The following is a 12554-nucleotide window of genomic DNA, read 5'->3' on the forward strand; positions in this document are numbered from 1 at the left end:
ATGCAAGTGTATCAAAACGTATCAACCTAGAATGTGTGACATGGAAAAGTCAAAACATCAATTTCATACTTCTTTTCTTCAACACACGAACCATCAAAATGACAGACGAGAAAATATTTTACAAATGTTCTTTTACTACAAAGAAAGCATTGTAATTTGTGTCATGACCATCATGGTGCACTGTAGAAACTTATGCACTCTTTTTCGAATTGAGAAGAAAACAATGTGATGTCGAGCTGGAAAGATCTTCCTCACCATGGAGGTGGCAGAAACACCTCCATATACTTAGTCTTCACAAAATCTGCAAAAGCAAATCTGTGAAAAAATATCAAAGTGAAATGTTGGACATATATATTAACAGGTAACTTTCACACATAAACAAACTATTCAACGTATTTATTTTAGACCTTTGTAAGTCAAGCCTGAAATACTCAGGGAGCGTGGTGTGGAACAGCCTCCCTCTCCATCTCAAGACACTGAACTCCCTGAACTGCTGTCGACGCCATCTTTCTAAATACTTTCAAGACATACAGATGAGACCTCTAGAGACTCCTCCCAACTTCAGGAAACCTTGTAAATATATACATATTTTTTTCTTAACCACCACTTTTGTACATATCCACCGTTCTTTATGTTTACTACAATTTTTTTCTATAATTCTTAATTACTTCAATTATGTAGTTAATTTCCTTCCCTGGAAAGGACGAGGGCTAAATAGAAAAAAAAGCTTTTTCTTGCTTATTTCTCTCGGCGCCCCTGCAGACAACAATAGAACTTTGTCACAAAAAGATAAAATATTCATAGCTATTTATTGGAGAAATGTTTACCTTAAAAATTATTTCTTTATATCCGCGGCCTATCTATGTTAGCAGTTTAGAGGATTATGAGCAAATTTATAGAATTTGCAAATCATAGAAACGTTTGTTAATATAATTCTGTTTCGGTTCAGATGGAACAGTTTGTAATATATTATTTCTCTTTGTATGGTGGCTGTAATTTCAAGAGCAGCAGGTGTGAGTGAAAAGTAATTGCTTCTTTGTTCATTCTGTTATCAAATCATTTGATTAATGTTTATTAATTAATTCAGCCCCTTTAAACTAAATGCATTTCAATCAGTTTATAGAGCTAGAAATATTCTGTGCAAGACTGGCTTGATGATGGCTGCTGACATTTCCTACTCCAGGAGAAAGCTGAAGGTCAGAGCCGCCGCCGATTCAAAATGTAGGACACGGCCTACATATCAGCTTGCACTGTAAGAGAACATCACAGCGGTACAATCGGCAACAAGGGGATGCACTCTGTACACCGCCGCGTTGTCACTCCTGGCTTACCGCCCCTGATTGACCTCCAGTGTCGGCTGCTGTTTTACCGCAAAAAAAAAAAAAGTCGACCAGCTGTGTAACTTTGAGGTAGGGCCCTGTTTGAGACTGTTATTGGCTTACAAAATAATAGTCAGAAATCGCGTGTAACTCAAATTAAAATAAACAAAGCACCTCATCAGCTCACGAAGCTGTCAGCCATGGTAGCGAGCACAACAGGAAAGCCGATGTGAGCCCAGTCGTCAGTGGAACATCAACTGCTTGTAATTTATGAAAGTTTCTCGATCTGTCGGTTTAGTTTAATAAAGTTAACATGCTTTTATATGCATGTGATTGTTGGGATCAAAATATATTCATTGCATTATAATGTAACTAGTGATTCTCGCCCGTAAATACACAGAAGAACGCAATGCATGCTTCGACGGCACTGATTGGTTGATCTTTGACCTTCTTGCCCCACATACAAATGAGCCAGCCTCGTACACTTCACTGTAGTTACAGACCTCATTCTATGAGTAAATATTTGAATTGTATAGCTAGAATTAATTCTGTAATGCTGTAAAATGAATCGGATAACGACGTGTGAGTATAATATAAATAAAATTGTTTGGTTTGTACCGAGATCATCTCTCTCTAGCTATATGATGCATTCCATACTCATAGAATTGTATAAGTATAGAATGCATTATCTACCTATAAGATGAATTGTATAGCTATAAAATGAATTCTACAAGTATAAAGTGTGTTGTATAGCTATAGAGAGAAAATTAGAGCAAACTCCCCTCTAGGTGCCCCATAGACCACTGGTGTGAACGCCATAGCTGGTTGGCTCACTGAGTAGGAAAGTGCTTCCACCTCAACTTGAGATGATTTTGCACAATGGGCGGAGAGGAATGGAAGAGGAAACGGAAGTAACCGAAGGAAAAACATGACTTCCACTTTGTAGTCAGGTTTCACATACAGAAAGTGTCCGGAGGCGAGATCTGAACCCTCAGTTTCTCACCTCAGTGGCGACAAGCGAGTGTTTTCACCACGACACTACCAGACCCCTGTCCACACATGTACAGTTTATACCAAGAGGCCATACTCAGTATGCTACCTAAACTGTGATGATGTTACTTGTATACTTTGTGATCACAGTTACATATTACTAACTAACTGCAGCTTACTAACCACCTGTCCCAGCTCGTCGCCATTTTCATAGTGCGAGGATTTTTAACTTGGACTCTTGTCCTTTCACTAACGGCGACTTTGGAGGACAGTGTGCCCTCTACCCATTTTTTTTAAATGATGTAACATGAAACACCTCAATAAAAACAAGCTAGCAGTCTGAGGTCCCGTCTAAATATGAGACATGCCTCAGCCTAAGCAATTTCGAAGAACAATAAAGGACTCTTAGTACATTCAGTACAGTGAGTACATTGAGGACAAGCGCACTGTCAAAGAACGTTTATAACGGTCGTGTGATATCACATCCGTTGTACACTTGGCAGGACAATTGCCGGGGTCAGACTTTCCCCAGAGCTGTGAGGTTCAGACAAACATTGGCTGGTGTGAGCTGCAGAGCCTCGTCTCTAACAGGTACTCCGAACATTTTGTCCTTTCTCTTTCTTGAGCATGTTCATGTTGTACTGTAAAGTGAGCTGGTGTTGGTGTGTTTGTAAACATGTACATACAGTGTCGCTTCAGACAGGTAAAAGCAAAATGCCTGCTAAAGCCTCTGTCACACGTGGCAACATTTCTGATTAAATGCTTTGCCCTTTCCGTGCAGAGTGTACATCAGTAAATGCGGGCTGCCCGTCGGTGGGTTACCTCCAGGTTTGCACGGAACATATTTCTCCACCTAAAGGCTGTGAATTACTTTGTTTACTTGATGGTCTGTGAGCAGAATACAGTCAGTCGTCTCCGAGGTTCTCTTGCCAACAAACAAGATGTCGGACAGCACCATTCCCGACGAGTCGAGATGTCCGTTGGTGTTCCTGGGCAAGACGGGGTTAAAGGTCTCTAATATCTGCCTCGGGGCTATGACCTTTGGAAAAGCACCTGTAAGTTACTTTCACCTAAGTGCTTTTTCTACTTCAGGATATTAAACTACGTGTATTTCAGTTATCGAGAAAGAGGAGAGATAAACGATGAAAGCAGCAAACAAAGAGATCAAGGAAGTAAAAATGAAGCTGCAGTCACCACAGAGTTTGAATGCCAATAGTAACACTATCGGCAGAGTTAAATGTTGACTTCAATTGTAATTATGACTAGGACACGCAACATTATTTATACTAAATCTTTTGTCTTTCTATCTTTATATTCTAATGTTTTTATTTTATGGAGAGCTTGTTTTCGTTTATAAACGTATACAAATTAAAAAGTCCGTTTGACTGACGCAATTCTCTCTTTTCCTGGTGCCACAGAATAGGCTCATACTCCAACAAAACCTTGACGAAAAAGAGTGTCACCTTATGATGGATCGCTTTGCGGCCTGGGGAGGGAACTTTATAGACACGGCGGACATGTACGGCCCCAAGTTGTCTGAGACGATCGTGGGAAACTGGCTTCACAAGTGAGTACGGAACATCTAAAGAAATATTAATTATAGAGAAAGTCTTTAGGTGAGGAAGGGAAGTATGACAAAAAAAACAAAAAAAACAACTCTGACTTGTAACAAATGTCAGGTTAATTAAACAAGATGCTGTTAATAATGTTACTGTGAAACAGTATCGTGTAACCTTTCAAACGCGATAATGTCTGACCCCGTTAAAGACAGGAGCGAGAGAAGTCTGTCATCGCCACCAAGGTTCGCTTTTCCATGGACCCCTCCGACCCCAACAAGGTGGGACTCAGCCGCCGACACATCACACGTGCCGTGGAGGAGAGTCTGGGCCGTCTACAGACAGACTTCATCGACCTTTACCAGGTGTGAGGTCATGTAGTTCGCTCTTCCCACCTTTGCAACTGATTTTGTTTTGACATGCACCATCTCATACATGCATAGATCGCTAATTAATCTCACTTCCTACCTGGTAACTTCATTTACGAACTAGTTACTACCTCTGTACTGACACAACTAATCACTATGAGAGGGAGAGAAAAGTCACTACTGACACTGGTCGCCATGACAGACTCACCTGTGGGACAACGCCGTGCCCCTGGAGGAGACCTTACGCACCTTGAACGACCTGGTGAGGTGTGGCAAGGTGCGCTACCTGGGGGCCTGCAACCTGTCGGGGTGGCAGCTACAGAAGTGGATTCAGGTGCAGGAAAAGCTGGGACTGGAACCTGTCGTCGCTCTGCAGGTGAGAGTCGTCAACACAACTTACACACCTGCGTCTGAGGTTAACTGATGTGCGTGTCTGACAATCTATCATTCCAGTCTTTTATTTTTCTAATATTATCATTTTTTTGTTGGTTAATTTTTGGCTGAGGCTCTCTAATTTCTGGGAGTGTATTTAAGGCGTGACAAGATTATTGAATATGAAATTATCGAATAACTGTTCACTTGTTTTCGTTAAGCTAATCGCGTCTGAACCCACGATTAAAAAGATTGGATCCATGATATTGCAAGTGAATCCCGATAGCAATAATTGGAACATTTTGTTTAAAAAAAGATACTTGCAGGATTTTCTGGAATATTTTCATCCATACGATAAAACAGGAGATAGTAATAAAGTATTTTTGTAGGAATCATCTTCATACTGATTTTCGCCTTTTAGCTGTATGCAATAATGTACAGAGCTCTCTTACTTTACTGTGGATATTGCGTGTGATACAACTTGGATAACTTTATCCACAGCAACACTACAGTCTCAGGGAGAGAGATTCTGAGTGGGAGGCCTTCCAGGTGTGCAAGGGCAACGGTATCGGAGTGTTGCCATGGAGTCCACTTAGCGGGTGAGCTCCTCTCAACACATAATTCTTTTATTAGTAATAATCTTTGACAAATCCAAATGGATGAGCTCGGATCATTGCATGATGGGAATCTCCAAATTACACCTGTCACCTGCAGTTTGGAAAGAAAACGAAACCTCTTATCCTAGAACTTCAATCAAAAGAGTTTTGTTGTTAAAGAAACGTCTTGCTAACAAAGCCCTGCCACTGCTGCATTCAGTTAAATCATAATCTAGAAAATGTGTCACTCCACTTGTGTAAAAAGTGTCTTTTAAAAAAAGAAATAAAAGAATTTTGAAGCACATTAATGAGTCCCTCCTCTTTAATAATATCTTAGCCATTCTACATTAATTTCAAGCCTGACTTTCTAAGATCATTCTCACAAGCTAGTCGTAAAATCGTGTTGAAAGGAAGACTTGGGAGGTAAAATATTCAAAAATTATTTGTTTGACAGAGGACTGTTGACCGGTAAAGTAAGTCGAGACAAGCCGCCTGAGACCGGGCGCATGGCCGAAGTCGTCCAGAACAACCTTCACTTCGACGCGGCGCCGAACTGGAACAAACTGAAAGACAAGGAGCAGATCTGGAACATTCTAGATGTCTCCAAAAGCATCGCCCAGAACCACGGTAGTCGTCCCTTCTAGCCTGTCAACTTGCTAAGTTAACAATACACGCGCATTCCAGACTTAGTTTGATTAAAGACTGTCATGAAGATTCCTGGTAGAAAAAAATAATTCCTGTTTGGTGTAAATTATTATTGACATGCCACCATCTTAAAACTAAAAGAGAATTTTTACTACCTGACATGACCTGTGACCTGTGCCCTGGCTGTCCCTCAGGTAAGACTCAGGCCCAGGTGGCCATTCGCTGGCTTCTGCAGAAGGACATCGTGGCTTCTGTCATCATCGGCGCGCGCACCCTACAACAGCTGGATGACAACATGGGCGCCGCCAACGGCTGGACACTGACACCGGAAGAGGTACGTCATCATGTAACGGACAGGTGTAGTGTACACATTTTGGTGACAGTTCCAATGTTTGTTCCTTAATGAGACTGAACAAAGGCTGCACCTTGTATACCTGAGCCATGTATATATGTCTCTGTGGTATCTTGAGATGAAAGGCGCAGACTCAACACTGTTTGTCTTTGCAATGGTCACCTGACTAAGCTGTGTTTATCTTTCAGATGGCAGAACTGGACAAAGTGTCGCTGCCCGAGAAACACTACCCGTACAGCATGGCCGACATGTACATGGGGGATCGTTTCAACCCTTTCTACCACAATTGAAACCTCTGAATAGTCACACGTGTCATTTCTTGCCGTTTCCTTCCAGCCTGTCTGTTATTATTGGACCAGGACAAACATTTTGCCTATTTACAACGCTTCAAGTTTTTTTTGAAGTTATTTTTTCATGATTACTATTGTGATGTTGATAATGATGATAATGACTAGTAGTAGTAGATATAGTAGTAGTAGTGAATATTTGGCAATATGGATTACAACGAAAAGAAATTGTACTAGAGAGCGGACTGATGCCTCAACGAGGATATCGCAATAGAATAGTAAGTCTCTACCCCTTGCCTTCTTTTTCCAGAAAACTCCAGCCAATATAACTCTGAATTTAACTCTTACTTAGGCAGGTTCAGAACACAAATATAAATGAACCACCATCTTGTCAACTGTTCAGTATGTCCAAGAACAGCCTGGATGTGGCTTCAATGTCTGATGTGTTGTCAACAGCGCGATGTGGACAGTCTGAGACAGAATGTAAACAAACTGACTGATTATAATCACTAGTGATGGCTTCCAAGTTCTGTCTAGGTGTGTATTTATGTGTCACCTGATGTCTTCATCGTTACATAATAAAAGATGCAGAGTGACTAACACAGACATACGTGTGTGTATCAGATTGTTGAATGAGACAACCTTTACAAGTATACTCCACAAAAATTGTTCCTCAGATATTAAACAGAATGGATCAGACAGTTACACCTGCACCTGAAATGATTATTTCCGAGACCCAATTAAAAATCATGCATAAAAGTTCTATCACAAACATCTTCACTGAAAGAGAATAAAACTCATTTAGTATTTCCGCAAAGTCGGTAAATTTATTTTCTCCACTTTAATGGAAATAATTAAGGGTTATTTTAAGTTTAAACTGGAAACAGTTTGAACTACTGATTGTCTGCTGTATTCGAATCAAGTAATGTTTCGTATCTGCCTGATAAAGTTTAGGTTTTAGGTCAATTCACTTTTTAGTGTCGTGTCAGTCTCGATGATGATGATGATTGTAGCGGTTTCAGCACCGACGACTGAGCCATTTAAAGCTATATGTCTTTCACCAATTTTTTAAAAATATGTAACATAAAACAAGCTCAATGCCCACCTTTAATTAAAACAGGCCAACGATCTTCGACCCCTGTCTAAATATGAGTCGCGATCTTAAAATACTTTATAAGAACAATGTACGGAATGTTCAGAGTACATCCAGGACCACCGACAGCCAGCACGGGCCTCGGGGCAGACGACACTTCAGTGCCAATTGTAAATTATTTTCCCAATATATTATAACATGCTTACAATTCTATTGTCAACATCTACATTTCATTCAGTAAATAATATAGACTACAAACATTAGGACAAGTGCACTAGGCCCTACATCCCTAAACGAACATAAATATGTTTATTAGTAAGGAAAATTGACATTAATTAAAGAATCGAACCTGTAGCTCCTCTATCCAAAGAAAGAAATGACCGATGAGGAATGTTACCTCAGCTTTTCTTTAAAAGAAAAAGAAGGGAAAAAATCCACTGACCAAGGCCGGGCATCTTTCACAGCCACGTACCCGGGTACAGCATCTCCTCCAACTCTCCTCTCGTCCCTCCAGCTCGTCAGGCCTGACTCACTCACTCACTGAGTACTTTGAGTACATTGAGAACAAGGGCACTGTCGGAGAACACTGATAACGGCTGTGTGGTCTGATGGGGTGTGACCCACTGGGTGCATTTGCCGGGTCACACTTGCCGGGAACACTTGGTCTCGTGCCTGTGTCTACACTTGTGAGGTGCGGCAGACATTCGCGGGTGGGAGTTGCAAATAACAGGTACCCCAATCTTTTTCCAATTTTCGTCTGAAGCATTTTCATGGCGAGCTCCATCTGATGTCCTGATGAAAGTTTGAGTGAACTGGCGAGTGTGGCACAAGTGTGTGTGTGTGTTGGTGTGTTTGTAATAGTCTCTTGTCAACACACTTTGACCATTCTCTTACACACTGTGTGTGATATTTGACGCAGTTCAGTCAAAGCACGATGATGATGATGATGATGATGATGATGATGATGATGATGATGATGATGATGATGAGAGAACCCGTTAGCTTATCACATCGTCTCGGTGTCGTAATGATCAGTGTTTCTAGTTGTAAAGTTAAACAATCATTGACATGGAGCACATTGCTACTCGTGAAGGCTATCAGCTACATGATTTACTTGATAGTCTCTAGGCAGGATAAAGACAGATGTCTGTTGATATTCTTGTTTTATTTTGTTGTCCACAAGCAGTTAAGATGTCGGACAACACGATTCCCGATGCGTCCAAATGTCCGTTGATGTTCCTGGGCAAGACGGGGTTAAAGGTCTCCAATATCTGCCTCGGGGCAATGACTTTTGGAAAATCATATGTGAGTATTCGTTGATCGAAGTGGTTTTCTGCTTCAGGATATTGAAATACATGTACTCTGGTTATCAGTAAAATAAGGAGAGAGAGAGGGAGGAGAAAAAAATGAAGCAAGCAAATAGACTGATGAAATAAGAATGATGCTGCAGTCACCATAAAGTTTTAATTCCAGAAAGTCATTAACTCGACGGGGGCAAATTAATTAGGAAAAATTATATTGAACAGGACATTAAACAGTAATTATGAGCAGCAACATCACTGATATTACTTTTACGTCTTTCTATCTTTACTTCCTGTTATTATTATTATCTGGAGAACTTGTTACCATTTATAAACATATGAAAAAGTTCTTTATCCGACCGACACTGTTTTTTCCTTTGTGTACGTAAGGGTGGCTTTCTCCATGGAAACATAGACGAAGAAGAATCTCACCAACTGATGGATCGGTTCGCCGCTTGGGGAGGGAACTTTATAGACACGGCGGATGTGTATGGTCCCAAGGTGTCTGAGACGATCGTGGGAAACTGGCTTCAAAAGTGAGTAGAGAACATCTGAATAAATATAAATTGTACAGAAAGTCATTAGGGAGGAGGAGATATGACTAAGAAACAAATCTTATTGCCAGCAAATATGATGATATGTAATGTAGTCAACAGGATGCTTGTAAGTAATGTCACGACAAAACCGTATCGTGTTATATACTGTGGCAGACAGGAACGAGAGAGGTTTGTCATCGCCACCAAGGTTCGCTTTCATGTGGACCGGTCCAACCCCAACAAGGTGGGACTCAGCCGCCGACACATCACACGTGCCGTGGAGGAGAGTCTGGGCCGTCTACAGACAGACTTCATCGACCTTTACCAGGTGTGAGGTCATGTAGTTCGCTCTTCCCACCTTTACAACATCAGGTCACTTCATTGACCTAACTAGTTACTACCTTTAATTACTCTTTGTACTGAAGTAACTGATCGGTATGCAAGGGAGAGAAAACATTCACTACTGACACTGGTCGCCATGACAGACTCACCTGTGGGACAACGCCGTGCCCCTGGAGGAGACCTTACGCACCTTGAACGACCTGGTGAGGTGTGGCAAGGTGCGCTACCTGGGGGCCTGCAACCTGTCGGGGTGGCAGCTACAGAAGTGGATTCAGGTGCAGGAAAAGCTGGGACTGGAACCTGTCGTCGCTCTGCAGGTGAGAGTCGTCAGCACAACATACACACCTGCGTCTGATGTTAATACGTGTCTGACGATCTGTAATTCCAGTTTTCTTTGATCATTGATCTTTAATCGGTCAATAAAATTACTGTAAAATTGTTTACTTGTCCTCACTAAGTTAAAAGAGTCTGAACACAAAATTAAGAAGACTTGATAAGTAGGGTTGCAAGTGGATCACGGTTTAAATAATTGCAACATTTTGTAAAGAAGAGACTAGTAAGATAGGATGTAATATCTACACCTGTATGATAAAACATGATATCCTATTTAAATTTTGTGTGAATCGTCCTCGTGCTCCACTGTTCATCCGCCGTATAATTACACAGTTTGCTCACTATAGTGTGGACAATCTCTATGATATGATGTGAATGACCTGATCCACAGCAACACTACAGTCTCAAGGAGCGAGCTTCTGAGTGGGAGGCCTTCCAGGTGTGCAAGGGCAACGGTCTCGGGGTGTTGCCATGGAGTCCACTCAACGGGTGAACATTTCGCTACAAATATGTCCTATCTTACCAAGCATCTTTGACAAGATAAAATGTCTGAACGAAGTTCTTTGCAAGTGAATGTTAAATGATTCAATATCAGACTATTGCCTGCAGTTTGGAAAGAAATCGAAACCTCTGATCCCGAAACTTCGACCAAAATAAGTTTGTTGTTATCGCAAGGTCTCGTTAATAAAGCCTTCTCATTATTTCCTGCATTTAATTTAATCATAAACTATAAACTGTGTCACTCTACTCAAGTTAACAAATAATTTCCACATGAAAAAAGTACAGGAGCATTTATTTCAGCGCACTAATCATTGCCCTCTGTTTTGATATCTCTGGCCCATAAATTAATTTCAAGCCTGACTTGCTTAGAACATTTCTCTTTATCAAAGCCTAAACACAAAGAAACTGTGTTGGTCAAAGAGTTATTGGAGATTAAGATAATTATTGTTTGATGCATTCTCTCGTGTTTTCTGAGACAGAGAAAATTATTTAAACAAGTTTTTGACAGGCTAGTCGTAACATGGTCAGACTTATTACAATGTCTTGAATGAGAGACTTGGCAGGTAAAATATTCAAAAATCTTTCTTAAACAGAGGAGTGTTGGCTGGTAAGGTCAGCCGAGACAAGGCCCCTGAGACCGGGCGCCTGTCCGATGCCGTCCAGAAAAACTTCGACATCAACGCGGCGCCGAACTGGAACAAATTCAAAGACAAGGAGCAGGTCTGGAACATTCTAGATGTCTCCAAACGCATCGCCGAGAAGCATGGTAAGCTGTCTCTTCTACCCTGTCAACATGTCAAGCTGTCGATACATGCACAAGCTAAATTCAGTTTTGGTAAAGTCTCTGTCATGAAGATTCCTTGTAAAATTAACACAATTCCTGCCTTTTTCTAAATTATTTTTGACAAGCCTCCAGCTTCATACTAATAGAGCCTTTTGCTACCTGCCATGACCTGTGACCTTTCTGCCCCTCAGGTAAGACTCAGGCCAAGGTGGCAATTCGCTGGCTTCTGCAGAAGGACATCGTGGCTTCCGTCATCATCGGCGCGCGCACCCTACAACAGCTGGATGACAACATGGGCGCCGCCAACGGCTGGACACTGACACCGGAAGAGGTACGTCATCCTGTAACAGACAGGTGTAGTGGAGACATCGGTCAACACCAACGGTTGTATTTTTCGTTAATTTTTCCGAGACTGAGCCGTGTAAGTGTTCTTGATGACATGAGAGGACAGGCCAGACTACATGATTAGTCGTGACGATGCTCGCATTTCTAAGTATGTAATAATGTTTCAGATGGCAGAGCTGGACAAGGTGTCGCAGCCCGACAAGCCCTACCCCTACAGCATGGCCGACATGTTCATGGGGGATCGGGTCAACCCCTTCAACCCTTCATGTAACCTCTGAATAGTCAGAGGTCTCATACCTACCAGCCTCTGTCACTATTATTAGACCAGTGAATACAATTTCGCCTATCTACAGCACATCAAGTATTGTCAAGATATTTTGTCGGTGATTACTGTTGTTAAATGAATATTTAGAGATAAGGATTACACCGGAGACAAATTCAGTGGACTGAGGTACCTCAACCAGTATGTATGAAAGGAATAACAAATCTCTCCCAGTGGCGTAGGAAGATGTTCGGCGTTGGGGGGGGGGGCAAACTCCCTGCTGACAGTGAACGCGACTCACTCACTCACGTCACTCACTCACTCACTCACTCACTCACTCACTCACTCACTCACTCACTCACTCACTCACTCACTCACTCACTCACTCACTCACTCACTCACTCACTCACTCACTCACTCACTCACTCACTCACTCACTCACTCACTCACTCACTCACTCACTCACTCACTCACTCACTCACTCACTCACTCACTCACTCACTCACTCACTCACTCACTCACTCACTCACTCACTCACTCACTCACTCACTCACTCACTCACTCACTCACTC

General features: G+C 41.7%; 2 protein-coding genes across 5 annotated transcripts; both read left to right on the plus strand.

Annotated features, from left to right (window-relative positions):
- The first annotated feature begins 1293 nt into the window (after nt 1-1293).
- LOC112574870 (uncharacterized oxidoreductase YajO-like) lies at nt 1294-7089 on the plus strand. 2 transcript variants are annotated; one of them, XM_025256191.1, is made up of 10 exons: nt 1301-1409; nt 2813-2900; nt 3208-3364; nt 3728-3876; nt 4077-4230; nt 4436-4609; nt 5107-5204; nt 5656-5828; nt 6041-6180; nt 6387-7089. In XM_025256191.1, exons 3-10 carry the CDS (start codon nt 3251-3253, stop codon nt 6486-6488), a joined length of 1104 nt encoding a protein of 367 aa, XP_025111976.1. In that variant the 5' UTR covers nt 1301-1409; nt 2813-2900; nt 3208-3250; the 3' UTR covers nt 6489-7089. The 2 variants fall into 2 exon arrangements, with proteins under 2 accessions (XP_025111977.1, XP_025111976.1); XM_025256192.1 differs by lacking the exon at nt 2813-2900 and having other exon boundaries at nt 1294-1409.
- A 1079-nt stretch (nt 7090-8168) lies between these two features.
- Nucleotides 8169-12223, plus strand: LOC112574866 (uncharacterized oxidoreductase YajO-like). 3 transcript variants are annotated; one of them, XM_025256183.1, is made up of 9 exons: nt 8169-8308; nt 8765-8883; nt 9270-9415; nt 9590-9743; nt 9901-10074; nt 10482-10579; nt 11185-11357; nt 11567-11706; nt 11882-12222. In XM_025256183.1, exons 2-9 carry the CDS (start codon nt 8770-8772, stop codon nt 11996-11998), a joined length of 1116 nt encoding a protein of 371 aa, XP_025111968.1. In that variant the 5' UTR covers nt 8169-8308; nt 8765-8769; the 3' UTR covers nt 11999-12222. The 3 variants fall into 3 exon arrangements, with proteins under 3 accessions (XP_025111968.1, XP_025111970.1, XP_025111969.1); XM_025256185.1 differs by having other exon boundaries at nt 11888-12219; XM_025256184.1 differs by having other exon boundaries at nt 8207-8308; nt 8762-8883; nt 11882-12223.
- Nucleotides 12224-12554: the final 331 nt, after the last annotated feature.

The sequence above is a fragment of the Pomacea canaliculata genome, linkage group LG11 (genome assembly GCF_003073045.1).
Source record: "Pomacea canaliculata isolate SZHN2017 linkage group LG11, ASM307304v1, whole genome shotgun sequence".
Classification (NCBI taxonomy): Eukaryota; Metazoa; Mollusca; class Gastropoda; order Architaenioglossa; family Ampullariidae; genus Pomacea; species Pomacea canaliculata.